General features: G+C 44.4%; 2 protein-coding genes across 9 annotated transcripts in view; one reads left to right on the top strand and one right to left on the bottom strand.

The window, feature by feature from the left end:
- The window catches only part of LOC136100994 (UDP-glucuronosyltransferase 2A2-like), a 29,273-nt gene that overhangs the window by 2,515 nt on the left and 4,663 nt on the right, over positions 1-22,095 (top strand). For 2 of the 5 annotated variants that reach the window (XM_071807894.1, XM_071807895.1), the window contains 5 exons: positions 8,949-9,108; positions 10,285-11,172; positions 19,560-19,708; positions 21,031-21,162; positions 21,577-21,664. In XM_071807894.1, the coding sequence (XP_071663995.1) occupies positions 10,440-11,172; positions 19,560-19,708; positions 21,031-21,162; positions 21,577-21,664 (1,102 nt within the window). In that variant the 5' untranslated portion in view covers positions 8,949-9,108; positions 10,285-10,439. Of the gene's footprint in view, positions 1-8,948; positions 9,109-10,284; positions 11,173-13,736; positions 14,470-16,991; positions 17,637-19,559; positions 19,709-21,030; positions 21,163-21,576; positions 21,665-22,095 lie in introns of those variants that run through there. The other 3 variants (XM_071807896.1, XM_065836682.2, XM_065836684.2) reach the window with 3 other exon arrangements.
- On the bottom strand, positions 522-6,200 carry LOC136101604 (uncharacterized). 4 transcript variants are annotated; one of them, XR_010651352.2, is made up of 3 exons: positions 4,646-5,659; positions 4,334-4,380; positions 1,938-2,039 (listed from the first exon to the last, which is right to left on the bottom strand). XR_010651352.2 is itself a non-coding variant. In XM_065837871.2 (2 exons), the coding sequence occupies exon 1, from the start codon at positions 5,657-5,659 to the stop codon at positions 4,694-4,696; it is 966 nt and encodes a 321-aa protein (XP_065693943.2). In that variant the 3' UTR covers positions 3,519-4,380; positions 4,646-4,693. The 4 variants fall into 4 exon arrangements, 1 of the variants encoding a protein (XP_065693943.2); XR_011738843.1 differs by lacking the exon at positions 1,938-2,039 and adding an exon at positions 522-1,610 and having other exon boundaries at positions 4,334-6,200; XR_010651351.2 differs by having other exon boundaries at positions 4,334-5,659.

The raw sequence follows: 22,095 nt of genomic DNA, 5'->3' as shown, positions 1-22,095 counted from the left end.
TGCATCTGAATAAGCAAAAATGATTTCTCATTTGCCCTGGCCAGAGATCAGCTTCTCTCTGCTTCCAAATTTCTTTAAACCAGAAAGCCAGCAGGGAGCTATGGTGCAGCAAGAAGGGTCATGTGCAGTTGGTGGATTCAGCCAAAATGTAGCAGGGATTTCAATTTACTTATTTCTCTGCAGAGCTATGAACACCCAAATGCATTATTGCATGTCTATTTATATTTATTTATAGCATATTATATTTGGACCTGTTTGAGAGGGATCAGAGAAGCCATAGAAATGATCCAAGTCTGGAACAGCTCTGCTGGGAGGACAGGCTGAGAGAGTTGGGGGTATTCAGCCTGCAGAAGAGAAGGATCCAGGGAGACTCCATTGCAGTCTTTCTGTGCTTAAAAGGGGCTGACAGGAAAGATAGGGACAGACATTTTAGCAGGGCTTGGTGCGGTAGGACAAGGAGTGATGGTTTTCGACTAAAGGAGGGGAAATTTGTTGGAACGATAAAGGACTCAGCACTCCGATTCAATGTGAATCACGCAAAAGCCATTTATTACAGAAACATGTCTCCTTACATACGCAACTATTCTCTAGTCACGAATCCACGCTCCAAACATGGATTCGCTAAATGAGTATCGTGGGCAGTCCACACGCTGGAGCCCCACTGATGATAGGTCCGACGACTCACGCCATGCTGAGGCCCTGTTAATGAAGAAACGCCCCTCTTTCTCACAGCAGATTCTGTTCTCAGTTTCTCGAAGTGGCCTTGAGATTCCTTTGGGCCTGACTAATTCAACAACATATCTCCTTCTAATGAAACCCCTTCACAATTCCCCCTTTTTGTTCTTGAACAAAAACAGCATGCTGAATCATCTTTGAAATACACTGCAACATAGGACACGTGATTAACAGCATAATTACAATTACATATAATGTAGCTAAACCTTACTTAATAAGATTAAACAACTATCTGCTTATACTCAAACCTTCATATCATATATAAAACCTTAATTCTACTTATGACAACCTTACCAACGCACTATTTTAGAATAGTCAGACAACTTAATACAATATATTCTCTTAAATTCTTAAAAGATCTATAACTGCGCAGTTTATAGAGTAACGTACTTAATACCATCAGCATATGCTAATTATTGACTTAATATCTTAAAACTTATATTAACCTGTTCATATGCTAATTATTGAATTAATATCTTAAAACTTATATTAACCTATTTAAAAGATCTATAGCTTAATCTTAATATCTCTTTTAAAACCTTACCAGTTGCTAAATTAGGTTACCATGGTAGAAATATCTTATACTTTTACCTTATCTATGCATAGATTATCTAATTGTAATATCACCCTTTTGGAACTCTTACTATCTGTTCAAATTAGCATTCTCTATGGAAGGTACCTTATCTGTTTACTAATAAGCTTTTAGACCACTGGGTCTAAGAGCATCTATAACACTGAATAAGAATTCATGGTTTACATTTGAGACAATTCTCACAACTTATCTCCCTCCTGTCCTTCTGCATCTGTCGAATCTTTGTTGTCTTTATTCAGCCATGGCTTGATCCATTTCGCAGGAATCCATTTTGATCCTTGGTCTGTAATGACACAAGCATAACCCTTTCCCCAAGTTATTAATTGGAAAGGACCCTCCCATTCACCAGTAACTCCATTGCGTATTTTGACCTGACATTGATTTTCTCTAAGGTCTGTCAAGTGTCCTTTTAAGCTTGTTCCATGACGAATCATAGGTGGAATGTCGAACCCTTGCGGAAGGCGTAAAAAGTTTAAGACATATAATGCTTTGCTTAGTCTGTCATGTGGAGTAGTACAGTCAGTTCCCCCTTTTTGTTTGTCAAGCTGATGCTTGAGAGTTCGATTCATCCTTTCTACCAAGGCCTGACCAGTAGGAGAATTTGGTATCCCTGTAATGTGCTTAACACCCCACAACTGAAAAAAGGTGGCAGTAGCTTTGGCGATATAACCAGGTGCGTTGTCTGTCTTGACCTGTGCAGGAACTCCCAAAGCTGCAAAAGCAGAACGTAAATGTCGTTGCACATGTGAACTAGTTTCACCAGTCTGAGCAGTGGCCCATATGGCGAAAGAATATGTATCAATAGACATATGCACATACTTCAGCCTGCCAAATTCAGGGACATGTGTGACGTCCATTTGCCACAATTCCAAGGCTCCTAATCCTCTTGGATTGACTCCTGCACCCAGCCCTACTGAGATGCGCTGACAATCTGCACAACTTTTAACAATACCTCGGGCTTCACTTTCGGACAATGAAAATTGCCGCTGTAAGACCTGAGCAGACTGATGGAGGAAACTATGAGAGCGTACTGCTTGCCCAAACCTATCTACTGGAGGTGGAACCCAGGCAGGAGATACAAGAAAATCAGCTCGGCGGTTTCCTTCAGCTAAATCGCCTTGAATTGTCAGATGACTACGGATATGTGTTATGAAGTATCGGTGTTGTCTCTCTCCGACCAACAACCATAGTTGCTTGAACAAAGACATCAGTTGTGCATCCTGAACCTCTTTGAGCAATGATCTTTCAATGCGAGCTACCACACCTACCACATACAAAGAATCACAAACAATATTCACTGGGCTATGAGCAAATCTGATAAACACTTCTATTACAGCCCTGAGTTCCAAATGCTGAGTTGATCCTTTCAGGTCAGTTAGTATCACATCGTGCCATTTTCCATCTGTTTTCCATGTAATTGCTGCTTTCTGCATTTTACCCCCTGCATCAGTGAACACTGTGGGTCCTTTAATAGGAAATTCTGAGAGAAGAGGGGGACCCTCCTCCATTGATCCTATATTCAAAACTGACATTAACTTGTGTGGAGGGGAAAATGTCTTAATTAAAGCTTGAGAATCTAATAACGCAATCTGAAAAGGTAAGGAGTTCTGCAAAGCCCACTGTAAATATTCTGAAACGAGGGGAACAATGATATATGCAGGCTCAGCCCCTGAAATTTCGACTATTCTCTGCCTACCTTTCATTATAAGCTGAGCAAAGACCTCAACCCTGGTTGTAATGGTTCGTTTGAGTCGAAAATGCAAAAACACCCACTCTAAGATCTTTAACGGCTCCTTACCAGTTGTCCATTGCATTATGAGAGCAAAAGGATAGTTAGTATTGTTTACAATTAGTAGTCCGATTACATAATCTGGGTTCCACCTATGGCTGAAAGCTTTTACAAGTTTGGACATAATCTTTTTCAGAGCAGCATCCGCCTCAGCAGTAAGCGTTCTAGGAGAGCTAATGTCACTATCCCCTTTTAGCAGTTTTACAATTGGAGCTAAATCCTCATTAGTGATCCCACAAATGCTTCGGAACCAATTCAGATCACCCACTTTTCTGGAGCAATTTGCAATCCTCTATGCTGCAATGTATCAGATACTTCATTTATCAACAAATCAGTCGAAAAAGTTTCCCCAGCTATTAATATGTCATCCATGTAGTGGTAAATCACTAATTCAGGATGAGATTTTCTGATTGATTGCAAGGCCCAAGCTACATAAATTTGACACATAGTTGGGGAATTTTTCATTCCCTGTGGCAAAACTACCCATTGATACCTTTTCGCAGGTTCAGCCTTATTTACAGAATTTATGGAAAATGCAAAACGTTTACAGTCATCAGGATGCAAAGCAATGGTGAAAAAACAATCTTTCAAGTCAATTATTAAGATCTGCCAATTTTCTGGAATCATGACAGGGGATGGTAATCCCGGCTGTAATGCTCCCATGTCTTCCATGGTATCATTAATTTTTCGAAGATCATGTAACAACCTCCATTTCTTTGATTTTTTCTGAATAGTAAACACAGGAGTATTCCAGGGACTTGTAGACGGCTCTAAATGCCCTTTTTCAAGCTGTTCCTGTACTAGCTCTTCGACGTGGGCGAGTTTTTCTTTACTGAGCGGCCATTGATTTACCCATACTGGATCATCATTTTTCCACTGTAATTGAAGTACTGGTCGCCCATCATCAATGGCCGCTTCTAGAAATGCTGTTGTTTTGTCACCAGAGTTGCTCCTAGTTGTCCTAACACATCCCGTCCTAATAGAGAAACAGGGATAGACATCACATTCATGCAGTAAAGAACTAAATTACTCATGTTCTTCTGTATTACCACAAAATGCACATTTTGAGTCAACGGAATCTCATGATTTAACAGACTGTGAACTTATCGTACCATGTAACAAAGACCTATCAAAATTGCAACATGCTTAAACAGATACCCACAAAGAAAACAGGTTAATAAGGAAAGCATCTTGCAGACTTTAACAAGTTTTCTGACCTGTGTGTTAAGTCTCTCTCAGCTTGTTGAAGTTGAAATCGCCCCACCTGTAAAAAAAACTGTCTGAAAAGATTTAATGATTTCTTGTCCGAGTGCTTTTCTATGTTTTAAAACACCTCCCAATACCAATTTTTTAGGAACACAACTGAAAACAATCATTCCTGACCCCATCTTGCAAGTAAAAACCTTGAGGGGGGAGGGGGGGGGGGGAAGGCGGTGGGGAAGCACAGGGCTGCTTGCAGCCTGAGTGGGAAGAGCAGGCAGAAGGTTTTATGGCGCACTTAAAAACAACTAGTGAAACAATTAACTCACATTCCTGACAAGCTGCTTGATTTTCAGAGAGACGGTACACAGGAACACCTAATATGTACTGTAAAACTCGCAAATAACATGCTGATAGCAAACATCAGCATTTTCTACTGCTAATTTCAACACCAGTGCTTCCTTAACTTCTAAGTTTTCAATCTGCTTATTGATGGTCTCTTGAAGGTGGTCAATAAATTGCATGTAATTCTCATTGGGACCCTGATTAACAGTTGCAAATGATTTGGCTGCTTTGTTGGTTTCAGGCACCTCTCTCATAGCTTGATATTGCTGACTGTTGGATTCACTCGCTAATAGCTGATCTGATCTTTCACACAGTTCTTTTGCCCAGTTCTTATCCGGCGGCTTCTTCTGTTCTCTTGTAGGAGTTAGAAGGATAGAATGCGGTGAACGCGGACACAAATCAGTAAAAGAATTGATATTACACTTATTTACGACTTTAGCATTCTCAACTTTCACCAGTCCTTTTGACAAATTATCTGACTCCAGTTCTTTGGACTTCTTGGTCTCTCCAGGGTCGTGTGATGGTACAGGAGGCCATCCACTCGGTAATTTTCCTCCCTCCGCCCCAGACTGTTGTATCATTGGGGGTGCCGAAGGCACAACAGGGGATGGAGTAAGGAGGGTATCGAAAACACGGACTGGGTAAGCTTCACAGTTATTTTTAGAGTTCTTATCAGGCTGTAACGCTGCAAAAATTCCAGTAACCGCAGCCCGCTCAGCCTTAAATTCTTTTAAGGTGGAAATTATAAGCTTCCATGTAGTCGCTAATGATTTAGCTTCTTTATCTCCGTCGCTAATCTTATCCCATAATTTCTGCCCTATATCGTCCCAAAGTTCAATTTTAAAAGCTTTCTCAGCTTCTGTCGGGTAGCCGTTAGTTCTACAACAAACCAACAGTCTACGTATGCTACTTTCTTCGTATTTAAGTCCTCTCATAGAGAGAATATGCAGGAGGACTTTAACTATAGCTTCTTCCTCTGAGGATATATTCTGCCCCATAACTTCACTCTTCCCTCCTCCTGCTCCCAGCCGCTCACCTTTCCCGGGGCCTTCTTCAACAAAATTTATCTGCGGAACGTCCGTACGTCTCCGCCCGGTTCTCAGTCCAGCTGAGCCGCCTCCGGCTGGGCCGCTCCAGGCTTTTCCCCGACCTTAGTGAGACGCCGTTCGGAATATCACGTCGGGGTCACCATTTGTTGGAACGATAAAGGACTCAGCACTCCGATTCAATGTGAATCACGCAAAAGCCATTTATTACAGAAACATGTCTCCTTATATACGCAACTATTCTCTAGTCACGAATCCATGCTCCAAACATGGATTCGCTAAATGAGTATCGTGGGCAGTCCACACGCTGGAGCCCCACTAATGATAGGTCCGACGACTCACGCCATGCTGAGGCCCTGTTAATGAAGAAACGCCCCTCTTTCTCACAGCAGATTCTGTTCTCAGTTTCTCGAAGTGGCCTTGAGATTCCTTTGGGCCTGACTAATTCAACAACATATCTCCTTCTAATGAAACCCCTTCACAGAAATTTTTTACACTGAGGGTAGTGAGACACTCGCCCAGGTTGCCCAGAGAGGAGGTGGATGCCCCATCCCTGGAGACATCCCAGGCCAGGCTGGACGGGGCTCTGAGCAACCTGATCTGGGTGAAGATGTCCCTGTTCATGGCAGGGGTTGGACTGGATGAACTTTGAAGGTACATTCCTACCAAAACTATTCTATTTTATTTTCCTATATTTATACATTGTCACTTGGCTCAACGTGATAGTGCTGGCCAGTCCCTCAGTGGGACTTCTGCTTCATGACAGCCTGGTCTTTGCACAAATGCTCTGTGGACCAGTTTAACTCCTGGACCATAAACAAACTCATCCAACTCATTATTAGTGAGCTGACCTGGTGCAGGGCAAGGCTTGGCACAGGACCATGAGCAACCCATGGGGAGGTGGGAGGCAGAGTGTGACTGCTCCTTTCCAGGCTGGTGAGCCATGAGATGAGTCCCACCACACTGACATCCTCGATGTTTGCAGATTTGCTGATCTCTGTAGCACTCAGCTTCCCCTTGCGGGGGTCAGACAGATGCTGGCAAGACAGGGATGTGCCATATCTACAGGCAGATTCAGCAAATGCCCACCACTGTGCCTCACTCTAGAGCTGGCAGGGACACACTTGGGCAGGAACACAAGCCTTGGCCTGGGTTCTCTCTCATTTTCCTTTTTTTTTTTTTTGCCTACGCATTTACACACTGAGATGTCTGTGCAGCGTCAGAACAGAAGTGAAGAGAGTTCATCAAGTCTTGAACTGAATCAATAAAACCACATGGAATATCATCAGCCTAGTCCATGGTGTTTTCATCCTGCAGCTGCAGGGTAGAGATTTTAAGATATAATTTAGCTGAGGAGAGTGGTTATGATAAGGCTATTCCAGCTCATTAACCTTTCTGCAATTTCCTTATTACCCCTGGGGATTACATGGGACGAGGCTTTTACTGAGCATGTTGCACATGTACCTCTGCAAAATTGCTCCATCTACTCACTTCTGTTGGTACTTGAGGATGAACCAACCTTCAGCATTCAAGACTTTAAAGTCTGCTTTCAGTCCAGAAGCTGCTTTTTTGCACTAAGTGAAAAGAAAACCAGAGTCGTTTAGTGCTTCTCAGGGCAAAAACTTCCCTTTTCTACACTGGCACTGGATTGCTGGGGTGCTGGCATCCCAGTTTTCTGGAAGTAACACAGGTGCTATGTACACTATCATACCCATTCTGCAAAATTATGTGGAAAATACTCATTTATATCACCTAACTTTTGCACAACTCACCTTAACCTCAAAAAGGCTGTCATTATTTAACAAGGTTGCATCAGGTCCTGCAGCCATTTTACTTAGTAACGCCACCTCTGTGAAATACAGACACCTAACACCACCCAGTTTCTTCAGCCCCACTTTACTTTCATTTACTGGATTTTCTCCTTTAATCTTCTCAAAATATTTGTCTTCTCTGTATTAAGAGTAATATGAGTATGATCTTTAAAAGCTGGCCACAGAAACCAGATGAATATAACACTCTGGTTCCCCTAATAGTTGCTCTGCTTTGTTATGGAGAAGTTAGTTGCTGAGGGGCTAAGAGCTAAAGCAAAGTTTCCATCTGCCCTGGCCCACATGGAAATGGCCTTTCAATAGTTGCTGGAAAAGCTTTAAGTTTCTTATGGGACTAAGCTAGTTCTATAAACTAAGCGAACCCTAAAAAAAACCAACCAAACAAACAAAAAAACACCCAAACAAATTACCCTGAATACAAAGATCTGTGGAGAGATCATAGTGAAACTCCTGGCTGTAGGGCCAAATTACTGATATAATATACTGGGGGAATTGTTTTGAAGTCCAAGAGATTTGGAGGAGTCAGGCTGAATATTATGGACAAAATTTAAAAGCCATGGAGATGCATCTTTAGATTCCTATATTTTCAAGTCATTAAAAACTTGCCTAGATCTCCAGAATCAAGGGCCACACACGCAGCACAGGTAACATACCAACTTTTGAAAAACCCCACAAAACCAACCACAAGATTTTCTCTTTGTTCTTGTGGACAGTTTAGATGATTAAGGGAGTGGAGCACCTCCCTTATGAAGAAAGGCTGAGGGAGCTGGGGCTCTTTAGTTTGGAGAAGAGGAGACTGAGGGGTGACCTTATTAATGTTTATAAATATATAAAGGGTGAGTGCCACGAGGATGGAGCCAGGCTCTTCTCGGTGGCAAACAATGGTAGGACAAGGGGCAACGGGATCAAGCTGGAACACAAGAGGTTCCACTTAAATTTGAGAAAGAACTTCTTTTCAGTGAGGGTGACAGAGCACTGGAACAGGCTGCCCAGGGAGGTTGTGGAGTCTCCTTCCCTGGAAACATTCAAAGCCCGCCTGGACGCCTTCCTGTGCGACCTCACCTAGGCGTTCCTGCTCCGGCGGGGGATTGGACTAGATGATCTTTCGAGGTCCTTTCCAATCCCAAACATACTGTGATACTGTGATTTTTTTTAAACAAACTTCTCTTTTTCCCCCCAGCTGGGACCCTAGAAGCAGTGAAAAATGTTTTTAAGCAGCCAGATATTGTATTTCTGAGCTACAAGGTGCAAAGTCCTTCTGAGAATCTGGCTCTATAATATGCCATAGCATGGGGAAAAACATCTTGACTATTATTCAATTACTGGAGCACAACAAAGCAACGAATAATCCCATAATACCTGCCTCATTGTGGTCATCCCATATTGTATTACTTCCTCCTATTGAAAAACAGGGTGGAATTTATTTAAGCTCCTTCTGCTCAGCACCCAACCTCACCAGAGCTTCCCGGGCACAGAGGACGTGAGGCACCAAAGACAGAGGCAAACCAGCAAAGCAAATTGCACTTTATGACTCTGAGCACAACACTGACCTACCTTGGAAGACCCAGCTAGGTAAGAGCTTTTTTTGCTACATTCATCCCCCAAATTGTGCTGGATCAAGTGAACCATTTCACGCCTGGGGTTTAGTTGTCATTTTTGATCCAAGTGGTTAAGAGCTCCTTCCAGGACACCACACCTTACACTCAAGCACTGACTTTCCATGCAAGAGCCACCCTAGAAGATGTAGAGTTTGCTCCAAAAAGAAATTTCAGCAGCCAGGAGAGCCTCAGATCAGTGTTTAGACCCCCAAACCAAACCCTTAATATGGCCAGGTTGGTGCTCACCTGCCCCAGAGAGCAGCAATGAGCTCCCTGCTTTAGGAGTTGCCCAGGAGTGGCTGGAAACCACCTGCCATATAACAAAACAAAGTACATATCATTGGCATTATCATCACCCAAACAAAGGATTTGCTGCCTTCTCTCAGCAGGGGGAATGGGGCTCTGATCTGGGTAAAGATATTCCTGCTCATGGCAGGGGTTTGGACTAGGTGAGCTTGGAAAGTTCCTTCCAACCCAAACCATTCTATGGTTCGGTTTCCAATTGTTTCCAATGGAATACAGGCATTTTAAAGTCAGATGTGGTTCATACATTCTCCAGCAAATCTCAGGACATCTCCAGTGTAGGCAGCAAGGCCACTTGTTTGCTAAGACTTACTAGTAAATCTGCCAGAATTTACTGATGCAATAATTACACAGCAAGAAGAGACTCCCTGGTATTTGCTTTCATTTCCATGATAAGGGTTTTGCTCTTCAGAGTAAAAACTACAAAAGGTATAAAAAAAATAAAGAATTAAAATCTTCTCATGAAAAGCAAGGAGCCTGAAGTCAGTAGGGACTTCTGACATCAGTGGAGATTGCTGCCACCCCTCCACTAGACATGAGGAAGAAATTTTTTACACTGAGGGTCGTGAGACCCTGGCCCAGGTTGCCCAGAGAGGTGGTGGATGCCCCATCCCTGCAGGCATCCCAGGCCAGGCTGGATGGGGCTCTGAGCAACCTGATCTGGGTGAAGATGTCCCTGCTCATGGCAGGGGTTGGACTGGATGAGCTTGGAAGGACCCTTCCAACCCAAACTATCCTGTGACTCTACAATTCTACCCAAGGAAAGGAGCTGTCTCAGGGGAAAACTAACAAGGTAGAAGGCAAAAAGGGAAAAGTTAACACAAACCATCCTTTTTTGTCTTTTCAGACCCAAAACCAAATGTGGATTTGAAAGACCCTACCTGTGCAGCTGCAAACTCTTGCCTTTGCTCAAGGTGCTTATGAAGAACCATCTGCATACAGAGGTGGAACGTTCCCAGTTGGAAAGGGTAACTCCCAGGTTATCTAGCACTTAACCCTACCATGGCCACAAAAGCCACCAGCTCTCAGAAATACCTCCAGCTGCTCCTTCTTCAGGTCACTCTCCTAGGGCCTGTCTTCTGTGGGAAGGTGTTGGTCTGGCCAACAGAAGGTAGTCACTGGCTGAACGTGAAGATAATTATACAGGAGCTCATCCACCGTGGGCACAACGTCACCATCCTGGTGTCCAACGCTTCCCTCTTCATTAAACCTGCTGAGGCCGCAGAGAAGTTTGAGGTCTATAATGTGCCCTTTGAGACAGACACCGTTGAGAACTTGATCAGGCATGTAGTGGCACTGTGGCTGGATAACAGGCCAACCACCTTGACCTTCTGGTGGTTTTACAAGGAGCTGGGAAAACTATCCAAAAACTGGAACCAGATGTACAGGCTGATGTGCGATGCGGTGGTAACCAACCAAGAGCTGATGGCCCGTCTGCAAGAGTCTGGCTATGACCTGGTGCTGTCAGACCCCGTGACCCCTTGTGGGGAACTTGTGGCTCTCAAGTTGGCCATCCCCTTCATCTACTCACTGCGCTTCTCACCAGCCTTCACCCTGGAGAGGCACTGTGGGAAGATCCCCACCCCGCCGTCCTACACACCTGCAGCCCTGTCTGAGCTCACTGACAACATGTCCTTCAGCCAGAGAATAAAAAACATCTTGTCTTATCACCTGCAAGACTACGTTTTCCAGAACTACTGGGGAGAATGGGATGTCTACTATAGCAAGGTCCTAGGTAAGCCTTCTGCTGCTTCACTTCTCATTATGCTGGGGCCAGTTCTGTTTAATCTCTTTATCAATGATCAGGACAAGGGGATCAAGTGCACCTTCAGTAAGTTTGCAGATTACACCAAATTGGGTGGGAGTGTTGATCTGCTGAAGGGCAGGAAGACCATACAGAGCGATCTGGGCCAGCTGGATTGATGGCCTGAGGAGGTCAATTGCATGAGGTTCAACAAGGCCAAGTGCCAGTTCCTGCACTTGGGTAGCAACAACTCCATGAACGCTACAGGCTTGTGGAAGAGCATCTGGAAAGCTGCCCGGCAGAAAAGGTCCTGAGGGCACTGGTCAAGGAATGGCTGAACATGAGCCAGTGTGTGCCCAGGTGGCTAAAAAGGCCAACAGCATTCTGGCTTGTACCAGCACTGGTGTGGCCAGCAGGCCTAGGGCAGTGACTGTGCCCTGTCCTGGGAATTGGTGAAGGTCAAACCTTGAATCCTGGGGTCAGTTTTGGGGCCCTGCAGACACGAAAGACCTTGAGGTGCTGGAGTGAGTTCAGAGAAGGGAATGGAGCTGGAGCACAAGTGTGATGGGAGGCAACTGAGGGACCTGGGGGGTTCATCCTGGAGAAAAGGAGGCTGAGGGGAGACCTTCTCACTCTCTGCAACTGCCTGAAAGGAGGTTGGAGTGAGAGGCAGGAGGTGAGTTTCTGCTCCAAAGTAACAAGCAATAGGACAAGAGGAAACAGTCTCCAGTTGCACCAGAGGAAGTTTAGATTGGAAATTGGGAACTATTTCTTACCAGAAGGGGTTGTCAGGCATTGGAACAGGCTGCCCAGGGCAGTGGTGGAGTCACCATCCCTGAAGGGGTTGAACAGATGCAGAGATGAGGTTCTCAGGGACACAGGTTAGTGCCTTGGTTGGGTTAACAGGTGGACTTTGTGATCTTGAGTGTCTTTTCCAACCAATATGATTCTATACAGCCTCAAAACCTGCAGAGGTAGGAAATTGGCAGGGCTGCAAAGTCAAGGTCTGAGGGAGGCCAGCAAGAAATTTGTCATTATATGTGGAAAAGGGAATGAGCCACCAGGGTCCATCAATCACAACCACCCCCCTGGCAGGGTGCTGTGCTGTTATGCCACTGTATCGAGACAAGGATCAGTGGTCATCTCCATTGATGGATTTGACATTCACTTTTTTTTTTTTTTTTTAAATGTGGAGGTTGCAGCAACATCCACACTATATAGGAACCTCAGCCAGGAAAGCTCACATATTTGCCCTCAAGTGTCTGCTTTACTTATCTTTCCAGATTACTGTGACAAGGAGGGGAGGGCTGGTGAATTACAAGCCAACCCTACCACCCTCCGTAGCAATACTGAAATGCATGGTGGCTTCATAGAAACTCCACTTCCATCCCTGAGCATATGAAACCAATCCTCTCCACACAAAACCCGTTTTATTTAAAATATACCCCCCCACCCATGAGCAAACAGTGAAAGCAACAAGTCATTCGCCACAGGATTTTCTTCCAGCCTGTTTTGAGTAAATACACAGAAAAATGTATTTATGTAAGCGTGAGTCACATGTGATCAGCAGGCTCTTTTTCCTAACCTCACACTGAACTTGTGGAAAAAAAGAGCCCTTCCAAATCCCACCAAGTTCAATTGCCAGCAAACACTTGCAGGCTTCAGGACTCCACAAGTACACCAAGCTGTTGGCCTGTCTGCAGCCAATGAGGTATCTCACCTTGTCTCACAGCCCAGCTGCTTCCATCACCCTGGAAAGGATGCTCTAGGCAGCACAGAAGGAAAAGCCTTGCACAACAACATGGTTAGGAAAACAGCAAATACCACAGGAGCCCAGCAATGATGGTTTTTGGCACAGTGAAGAGGGCTTACATTATTTCTTAGAGGCACATCAGAAGTATGACCATCAGTAAAACTGTTTAACAGATTTTCAGGCTGCATTTGTGCATTTTTGGCACCTAGTGGCAGGTAGGACAGTCCGCACCATCGCCTGCCAGCCCTGGCCTCCTGTGATGCGTGGTCTGGAGAATGTAAGTTCCTATGAGGAGAGTCTGATTTGACACTGGAGTCACCTACCATGAAGTTTCATCCACTTCAGAGACAAACATGTAAGCTGCAGCCCTGGATCACCATCTTAAGCACACCATGAACTGACACTCAGTAGCTTTATAAAGCTAAGCATGCCCACACAGCGGCTTAACATGTCCATCCTCTCTCTGAAACACAGAGGAGAAGTCACATCTTCTACCAAAAAACAAAACCCCCAAACCCACAGAGACCACAATTAGACAGGCACAACAGGACACAGCCCTTCTGGGACCAAGCCCCACAAGGCTCACCGCTCTCCCCACTGCTCCAGAGCAAGCCCATCTTCCAGCTTCAACACATTCTTGACCACCAGATGGCATCGGCTGGCCACAGCCACCCTTTTACCCCAGGGAAAGACAGGGTTATCCAGGACGGGATTTCACACCAGCTACCTTGGCTCCTTGCCCTCCAGAAGAACGCAGCATCACACAGGCCCAGCCCAGTGTGAAGTCAGCCCACAGGGACACTTTCACACAGGGCTGGCTATGGCTGGGAAGGAGCTGACAGCGCTGTGGCTGTTGGCTGTGTTGGGTTGGGGGTCTGGGGGGAAGGTGTTGGTGTGGCCAGCTGACAACAGCCACTGGCTCAACATGGACTGCATACTCCAGGAGCTTGTGGTGCGGGGCCACCAAGTGACCGTGCTGCTGCCTTCATGCTTCCTCATCCTCGACCCCACTCAACCCTCACCTTTCCAGTTTGAGGTGTTTAAGGTGCCGATCACCAAAGAAGAGATGGCTGCCTCACTAGAAGAAGCTTTTTATTTCTTTTTTTACAAGGAGAGAACACTACCTGCCTGGAAAAGTATTTACGAGGCAATTCAAGTGATGTACAAGCTGGAGAACTTAACCAAAATCATTTGTGATGAAGTCCTGAAGAACAAAGCACTGCTGGAGAGGCTAAGGACATTCGGCTTTGATGTTTTCTTGATAGACCCACTGGTGCCCAGTGGGGAGCTGGTTGCTGAGAAGCTGGGGATCCCCTTTGTGTACACCATCCGCTTCTCCATGGGCAACACGGTGGAGCGGCACTGTGGGACACTCCCGGCACCTCCTTCCTACATCCCAGCCACCCTCAGCCACTTAACAGATAGGATGTCCTTCCTGGAGAGGCTAAAAAACACCTTTACCTACGCCATGCTGGATATCATGTACCATTACGTTCTCTGGGGAAGCTGGGATCAATACTACAGCAATGTTTTAGGTAAGGCTGCTCTTATTTTCACATATTACACCTGCTGTACACACTAGAGTTCTCAGAACTTAAGAGTGAAGGCCCAAATTATAATTAAAATATCCCTGAACTCACTCTTCACTCTCCAGAATTCTTGTGCAAAATCCAGTTAAATACAAGCCTTACCTGTTTATTTACACTGGCAAAACAAAGTCCATACAGATATCTTTGGAGTAGGTAAAACACTGCTAAAGCCACAGCAAACAGGACTCATGAGTCATGCCCATACACAAATCAGGACAAAGAAGAGTGAAACAAGACTACACACCCACTAAACACTACTACTGAATTAAAAATTCGGAAATAGAAATTAAAAATTGAAAACTACATAGCAATACTACCTTTTATTTCTGCACAGCACCCTTCTCACTCCCTGGCTCAAATGGAAAGGAAATGTAAAGGCTTCCTCTGGTCTTTTAAAGGCTTGGGAGAGCAAATGACCCTGCATGCCAGGAAAAGTGGATACAGCTGAGACCAAATTTGCAGTGACAGAAGGCCCTCAGCAGAGTCAGGGCTTGTTGGTTTTCTAATAATATTTAAAAGAAGTGTTAGAAGTTAGCTGTGTTTATTTTTTTCTATAGTTGTATAAGTATTTTCACATTTTTGTTTGAAGTATTTATTATTATGTTTAAAGGAAGCAGGATAAATATAAATGTTGGACAGAAAAAATTGATATTATTTTAATGTGAGGTTCTACGTTTTTATTTATTTTTCACTAGTAGGATGTAATTTTGCTGTGAAAACTAAGTTGTCAGGAAATCCTACTATTATGGTACCCAATCATACATTTATTTGTATTGTTTATCATGTTTGGCAGAGGCTACAACATCTTGTGTTGGCAGGAGCACTGTTCATTGATGCCTTGTGTAAGTCTCAGGCCTGCTTAGATTTTGTGTTGGCTTTTTTATTAACTGTAAAATGTGAGGTTTGGCATTTAAGACGCAAATTAGTGCTCCTCACTTCATTTTTCTCTCTGGCAGCAGACTGATGCTGAAGTTAACTCTACCAAGACTCTTCCTTTCAGCAGTGTTTTAGGTGAATCACTAGTTGTGAATCACTAGTTGTGAATCACTGCAGAACACTTTTCACCTAGTGAGGAGATAAAAACCATAACTGGCTTTACAGGTAGGTTTGTTCTTACAGGGTGAGGAAGCAAATTTAGGCTGGACTCAAGTGATAAGACTGGGCTAAATGTTGTAGCTGCTGGAAATGTCTCACGGGCTGCTCAAGTGCCTTCCACAGCCTGAGTTCTTGCTTGGCACAGGCAAGTGGAACTTCACCTTGAAGATCTGGTATGAGACATATGACATACTGGTTTTGGCTGGAATAGAGTTGATTTTCCTCATTGTAGCTTGTGTGGGGCTACAGTTTGGATTTGTGCTGTAAAGAGTGTTGATAACATAGAGGTGTTTTAGTTATTACTGAGCAACGTGTGTGCAGCATGGAGGCCAGGGGTGCACCAGAAGCTGGGAGGGGACACAGCTAGGACTACTGACTGTTGAAACGATAAAGGACTCAGCATTCCGATTCAATGTGAATCACGCAAAGCCATTTATTACAGAAACAAGCCTCCTTATATATGCAACTATTCTCTGATCACACGTCCATGCTCCAAGCATGCATTTGCTAATTGGATATCATCTGTGTTCACGGGCTGTCCACGCGCTGAAGTCTCACTGCTGATAGGTCCGTTGATCTACACCATGTTGGGGCCTTGTTACTTCGGAGATGCTTCTCTCCCACGGCAGGTCCTGTTCCCAGCCTTGAAATTCCTGACTGGTTCAGTAACAAATTTCCATCTAACAGCAAGCCCTCCACAGCTGACCCCAACTGACCAAAGGCATATTCCTCCTGTATCCATGATGATCTGCTCAGCAAAAAAAGTTGGTGGGGGGAAGCTGGCCAGGGCTGCTGTCACTCAGGGACTGGCTGGGCATTGGTTGGCTGGTGGCCAGCAAATGTTGATTTTGCACTACTTTTCTTGTTTTTTTTGTCATTGTTTTGCTCATTAAGCTGTCTCTGTCTCTTCTCACGGGTTTTCTAACTTCTGCCCTTCTAATTCTTTTCCTCTCCTCCTGTGAGGCAGTGAGCAAGTGACTGTTGCGCTTAGGTGCCTACCAGGGTTAAACCACAACACTGCGCAAGGGCTTCTGGGCCTCATATGCTGCAAAAAGCACTTTGTGCTCAGCAGAACCAGGAAGTGCCTTTATTTCAAGAACTGGAGGAGACTCCAGCACAGGATTTGCTGCTTGCCCAGCCCTGCTGTGCACACAGTTTTGCTTTCTGATGTGCCCTCTTACCAAACTTGGCACCAGGCAGATCTCACTTATTGGCTGGCTCTGATGTGCAGGCACACTGGGGCAGTGAATTGCTCCCAGCTTGGTCAGACTGCAGCTGTACACAGACTGCTGAGATGAAGGGGCCAAGGCTCACCTGGCTGCTGTGGACCTGCATGTGCTGCTGGAGCACTGGCTTTTGTGGAAAAGTGGTAGTCTGGCCCACTGATGCAAGTCACTGGATCAACATGAAAGTCCTACTGGAAAAGCTTGTTCACCGGGGTCATGAAGTGACTGTGCTGGTGCCTTCAAGCAACCTGCTCATCAACTACCAAGACACCTCCTCCCCCTTCACCTTTGAGGTCCTGCAAGTCCCCTTTTCCCAGCAGAGCCTGGATGCTCTCATGGAGGACTTCCTCAATTTATGGCTGAACGAGGCTTCTAATCTCTATTTCTGGGAGAAAATGCAGAGGCTGAAAAAGGACTTGGAGATCTTTTCCTACATATCAAAGCAGACCTGTGACACCTTGGTGACGAACCCTCAGCTGATAGCAAAGCTGCAGCAGGCCAAGTTCGATATTCTGATCGCTGACCCCCTGGCTTTAGGTGGGGAGCTCGTAGCAGAGATCTTAGCAATCCCTTTTGTCTACAGCTTCCGCTTCTCTGATGGGAACGTGGCAGAGCGGCTGTGTGGTGGGCTCCCGTCCCCACCTTCTTACGTGCCTGCTAGCACAAATGGGCTGACAGACCAGATGTCCTTTGAGGAAAGACTACAGAACTTTCTTTTCTACCTTTACACAGATTTATTTTTCTTGAAGTTTTGGCAAGACGAATGGGATGGGTACTACAGTAATGTCTTAGGTAAGGCAGCTGTTGAGTGGTCTCTGCTCTTGCATAGGTTGTGCCTTTTGATTGTTTTGGGAGCTCAATGGTGTTTTCTCAAAATATTCTTTCTTAATGGCCAGCAGAGATGGTAATATTGTTCTGGGCATATGGAGGTTGTGCTTTCTTTTTTAGGTCTGGTCTAGTCTAACAGACATCAGTGTGGCTTTGCTCTTGTTCCTTTTTATGGTCTTTATGGCACATAGTTTCAATTTTTGCCAGTGATGATACTGCTGCTCAGCTCTTCCAGTGAGTTGTGTGCCCATTTTAGTGCTTATGGAGGAGTTTGGAGGACAGTTCTTAGCTCTTCATTTTGATGATAGGTACTCCTGCAATTAAGATAGAGCAGATAGAGGCTGGAGGGCAAAATCATTCTTTAACATAGTGTAAGGCCGTGGAGGGACAGCTCCATTGGCAAGACAGGGATGGAGTTAACCTTGTTCTGACTAGGAACACTGGCTGACTTTGGGCAAGTGCAGAGCATAAGCACACTTGGTCCACGTTGTGTACATTGTCTGGAGGTACCACCTTACAACCCTGCTTAGTACATGATGCTAAGCCTGAGTTTCTACTCTCCAAGAATAAACGCTAAGAACTGTCACCTTCCCCTTTCCTTCACCATCTAGAGTTTGAAATAAACTCCTTAAACTACATAAATACCTGAAAGTCCTGTTCCAACACAGTACAGCTTATGCTCAAGACAAAGTCTATCAAAGTGACCTTTGGAGTTCAATGGAGTTTGAATCCTGCACAGAATATCTGTGTCAACAGAAAGCACAAGGACGTTTATCCTGTTGCATCCCTTTTCCCTGGTTTGAGTTTTCCTGCCATGTTAAGACTTAATTACACCTTCCTATCACTCTAGTTGTAATGCAAGCTTAATATTAACTCCAGTAAGTTTCTAGTTGCCTCATTACTTTTTAAATTAAAATAATAAAAATGTACTAGTGTCAATTTTAATGCTGTTCAAGTAGTATAAGAAGATGCCCTACAGATAATTTTTCTTTTGTTGCTTATTTTGCTTGGTTTCTGCTTGCATTAGGCTGGCTGTGGACAATCATTTACCAACACTTCTAACCCTTTTACTCCCCAGTTACACTTTGGTGGGAAAATACTGCAAAGACAACTTGCAACATGTACCTGAGAATAGGTTACTTTTCCAAATGGGAAGCTATAAAACTGTGTGGTGTTTTTCGTTTGTATGTTTGTTGTTGCTTTGTTTTGTTTTGTTTTCCCCCCACTGGATTTTTTTCTATAGATTGATTTTGAGAGACACTGGAATTTGCACAAAATTACACTGAAAGCATCTATAGTTTTGATCTAATTCTCTCAATATGTGTGGAAGGAGATGAGCCAGTCACCAAGAAAAGTAGGGTTGACTGAACCTGGCTTTTATTGTAGCCTGAGCAGCCACCGACTGAGTCACCATTTGAAAAATGCAGCAGAACTTTGTTTAAAACCTTTCTTCCTCCTTGACTGCTGATCATTGATTTGTGATTTTTTTTTTTTTAATTTGGAACTAAGTTTTCTGTGATAGTTCTCTTCCTGTGCTTGTAGTAATAACCTGCTTTGAGGTAATGAAGTCATTTAGCAGTACAAGAATGGCATTTCTGTAACACAGGAACTAAATGTTTCCCACTTACTCATGTGCTGCTCTTAATTAATCCTGAAGGTTCAAAATCCTTCTGAAGATAGTATTGCCTTGTGGCAACCTGCCAAGGCCAAACACAGGGTAGGGCAAGGAATAGGTCTGGATTTGTCCATGTTTTAATTTCGTGCACGATTTGATAGACTACACTGACTGGGAGTGCTAAAGGACAAAGGTAAGGCTCCGGTTTCACGATCTACAGCAAACAAGACTGCTCCCGTGCATGTTGTAAACCCCTTGTACCTTCCCCATAGGAAGGCCCACAACCCTGTGTGAGACGATGGGGAAAGCAGAGATCTGGTTAATCAGAACCTACTGGGATTTTGAATTTCCACGCCCTTTCCTGCCCAACTTTGAGTTCGTTGGAGGACTTCATTGCCAGCCTGCAAAGCCGTTACCAAAGGTATCCCGACTTGGTTCTGCCATCGGTTGGGTATCTGCCCAGCTGAACAAAAATTATTTCTCTCCCTGATCATCACCCATGCAAGTCACGGCCCAAGAAAGCTGATTTTTAAAGAAGGTTCTCTGCTGCCGGTGTGGAGCACAGAGCTATTTAGCCATTTGTCCTGCTTTGTGCAAACTGAGGGCTGGGTTTACAGCCTGCTCTCTGAAAAGATGAGAGCTGACATCACCAGAACCAAATGTGGTGTTTATTTTAGGAAAAATAGGTGCTATGTCATAAGATTCATTTCTATGATAGAGACTTGCAGCCTGTGGTAACATTGAAACATTCAACACAAAAAGGCTCAATGAAGGGACAAATTCTTCAGGCAAAGCAGAGTCGAGGCTTGCAGAAAGAGACTAGGTATAAATGCCTTTTCTACTGTTGCTTAGTTTAAGACATCTTAAGGGGAGTAAAATGCTCAGTCTCCAGCCTATGGTCTGATTTGACTGGAAATACTCAGGAGGCATTTGAAACTCCCAGATATTGATGACAGCAACATGACATGCTCAGGTCTACATTATTGCTCCTGTAGGAGCCTTAGAGGAGACAGGGTAATTTCAATGCAAGTTATTTACTGAAAAAACAAAACAAAACCAAAAACCTTGCAACTCTTCTTCCCTCTGCCCTGTAGCAGGGCTTGAATCGGGGGAATGGATAACTGTTCCCTTCTGGATGATATTGCTCCATTTCACAAGACACTAGCTAAAAAAAAAAAAAAAAAAAAAATCAGGAAAAGACCTATTAGTCTGATTTGTATAAAAGCCACTCAACAGTACGTGCTGTATTGCAAGCAATAGGAAAATGGATGACTAGCAAAGTGATGGCACCAACCTGATGCATCAGGATGCTGCAAAGCCCTGACATTTTTCAGCACTCTTTCTTCCCATGGATTTGTGAAATTAGAAGTTCTTGTTCTGGGAAAATACAGAATCTTGACTGGCTGTGCTAGGGAGGGTGTCACAGGGTACAGCCCTGTCACTCCCCTGCCAGGATCCATTCCTGCTCCCTGTGCTCTGGAAGAAATGTGTCCTGAAGCTGCTTGACTTGCTTTCTAAAAGACAAGGCTCCTGTCACCTGTATCAATTTGTCATGCTCCTTCTTGGGGACAACCTGTTTTGTACAAGGTCAAGTCTATTTTAGTAATGCCCTTCTGTCAGCAGAGCTGCTCATACACCACGGTCATCTTCTCGATAAGCTAAAAAGGTTATTCTCTCTGTTGACAGAAATCTGTGTAATCTGCAATGCATAATTACTCTTAATATGTTTTCTGCCTCTCCTAGGAAATGGAAGAATTCGTTCAGAGCTCAGGGGAACACGGCATTGTGGTATTCTCTCTTGGGTCGATGGTCAACAACCTCACTGATGAAAAAAGTAACATCATTGCCAGAGCCCTCAGCCAGCTTCCACAAAAGGTGAATTTTCTTTTTAGTCTATACCAGCTTGCCTTGTTTTTTTTTTTGTCACCTGTCTGGTTGCCTTCAGCGAGCCTTTGATGTTTCAACCAGCCATTTTTTTCATCTGCATCTCTGCTGGATGTGCCATGACTGGGAAGTTGGGCTCTGCAGAGCTCACGTGGAGTTCTGGTGTTTCCCTTCCTCTGAACCAAATGACATGGAGATGCATCCATAGGCCAAAGTACAAAAAACACTTTATGTGATTTTTATAATGACCACATAATAACCAATCAAAGAGCTAAACTGGAGCGTAAGCTATTTGAATTACTGGGAAAAGGTATGTGGGTTTGAGATAAAGACCTACATTACATGTAATAATACAGAAGAGCATGTCACATGCACTATGTTTATCTTACTCTTCCTTTGTTCAAGGTCCTCTGGCGGTACAAAGGGAAAAAGCCAGAAGCTTTGGGCTCCAATACCAGGATTTATGACTGGATACCCCAAAATGACCTGCTTGGTGAGCCTGATTCTATCTGTGATCATTGCGCCCTCGGAAAAACTGCTTCCTCCTTTGTTTTCCCACTAAAATGGCTTATTTGGTGATAAGAACCACATAGTGCTTGTGGTGACAGTTTTGCAGCTTAAGCAGCTGAGGTTTGCTCTTGGAGCCTTTATTTCCTAGCCTGCTTTGGGCTTTAGGGTGAGTGGCTGTACAAGAACGATGGAACAGCCTGATCTGGGTGAAGATGTCCCTGCTCATGGCATGGGGTTCGACTAAAGGAACTTTGAAGGTCCCTTCCAACCAAAACTATTCTATGATTCTATGGATCTCTAAAGTCAAAGGCCCTGTCTTACAGAGCCCAGTGGCAATTGTCTGGAAGGGCTAAGAACCACCCGTGGGCAGCAGTAGATATCAAAATAGCCGTGTACTCTGCAGCTGGATTTAGC

Source organism: Patagioenas fasciata, chromosome 4 (assembly GCF_037038585.1).
Source record: "Patagioenas fasciata isolate bPatFas1 chromosome 4, bPatFas1.hap1, whole genome shotgun sequence".
NCBI classification, from domain to species: Eukaryota; Metazoa; Chordata; class Aves; order Columbiformes; family Columbidae; genus Patagioenas; species Patagioenas fasciata.
The sequence above is the reverse complement of the archived record's forward strand: the minus strand, read 5'-3'. Positions and strand labels throughout refer to the sequence as shown.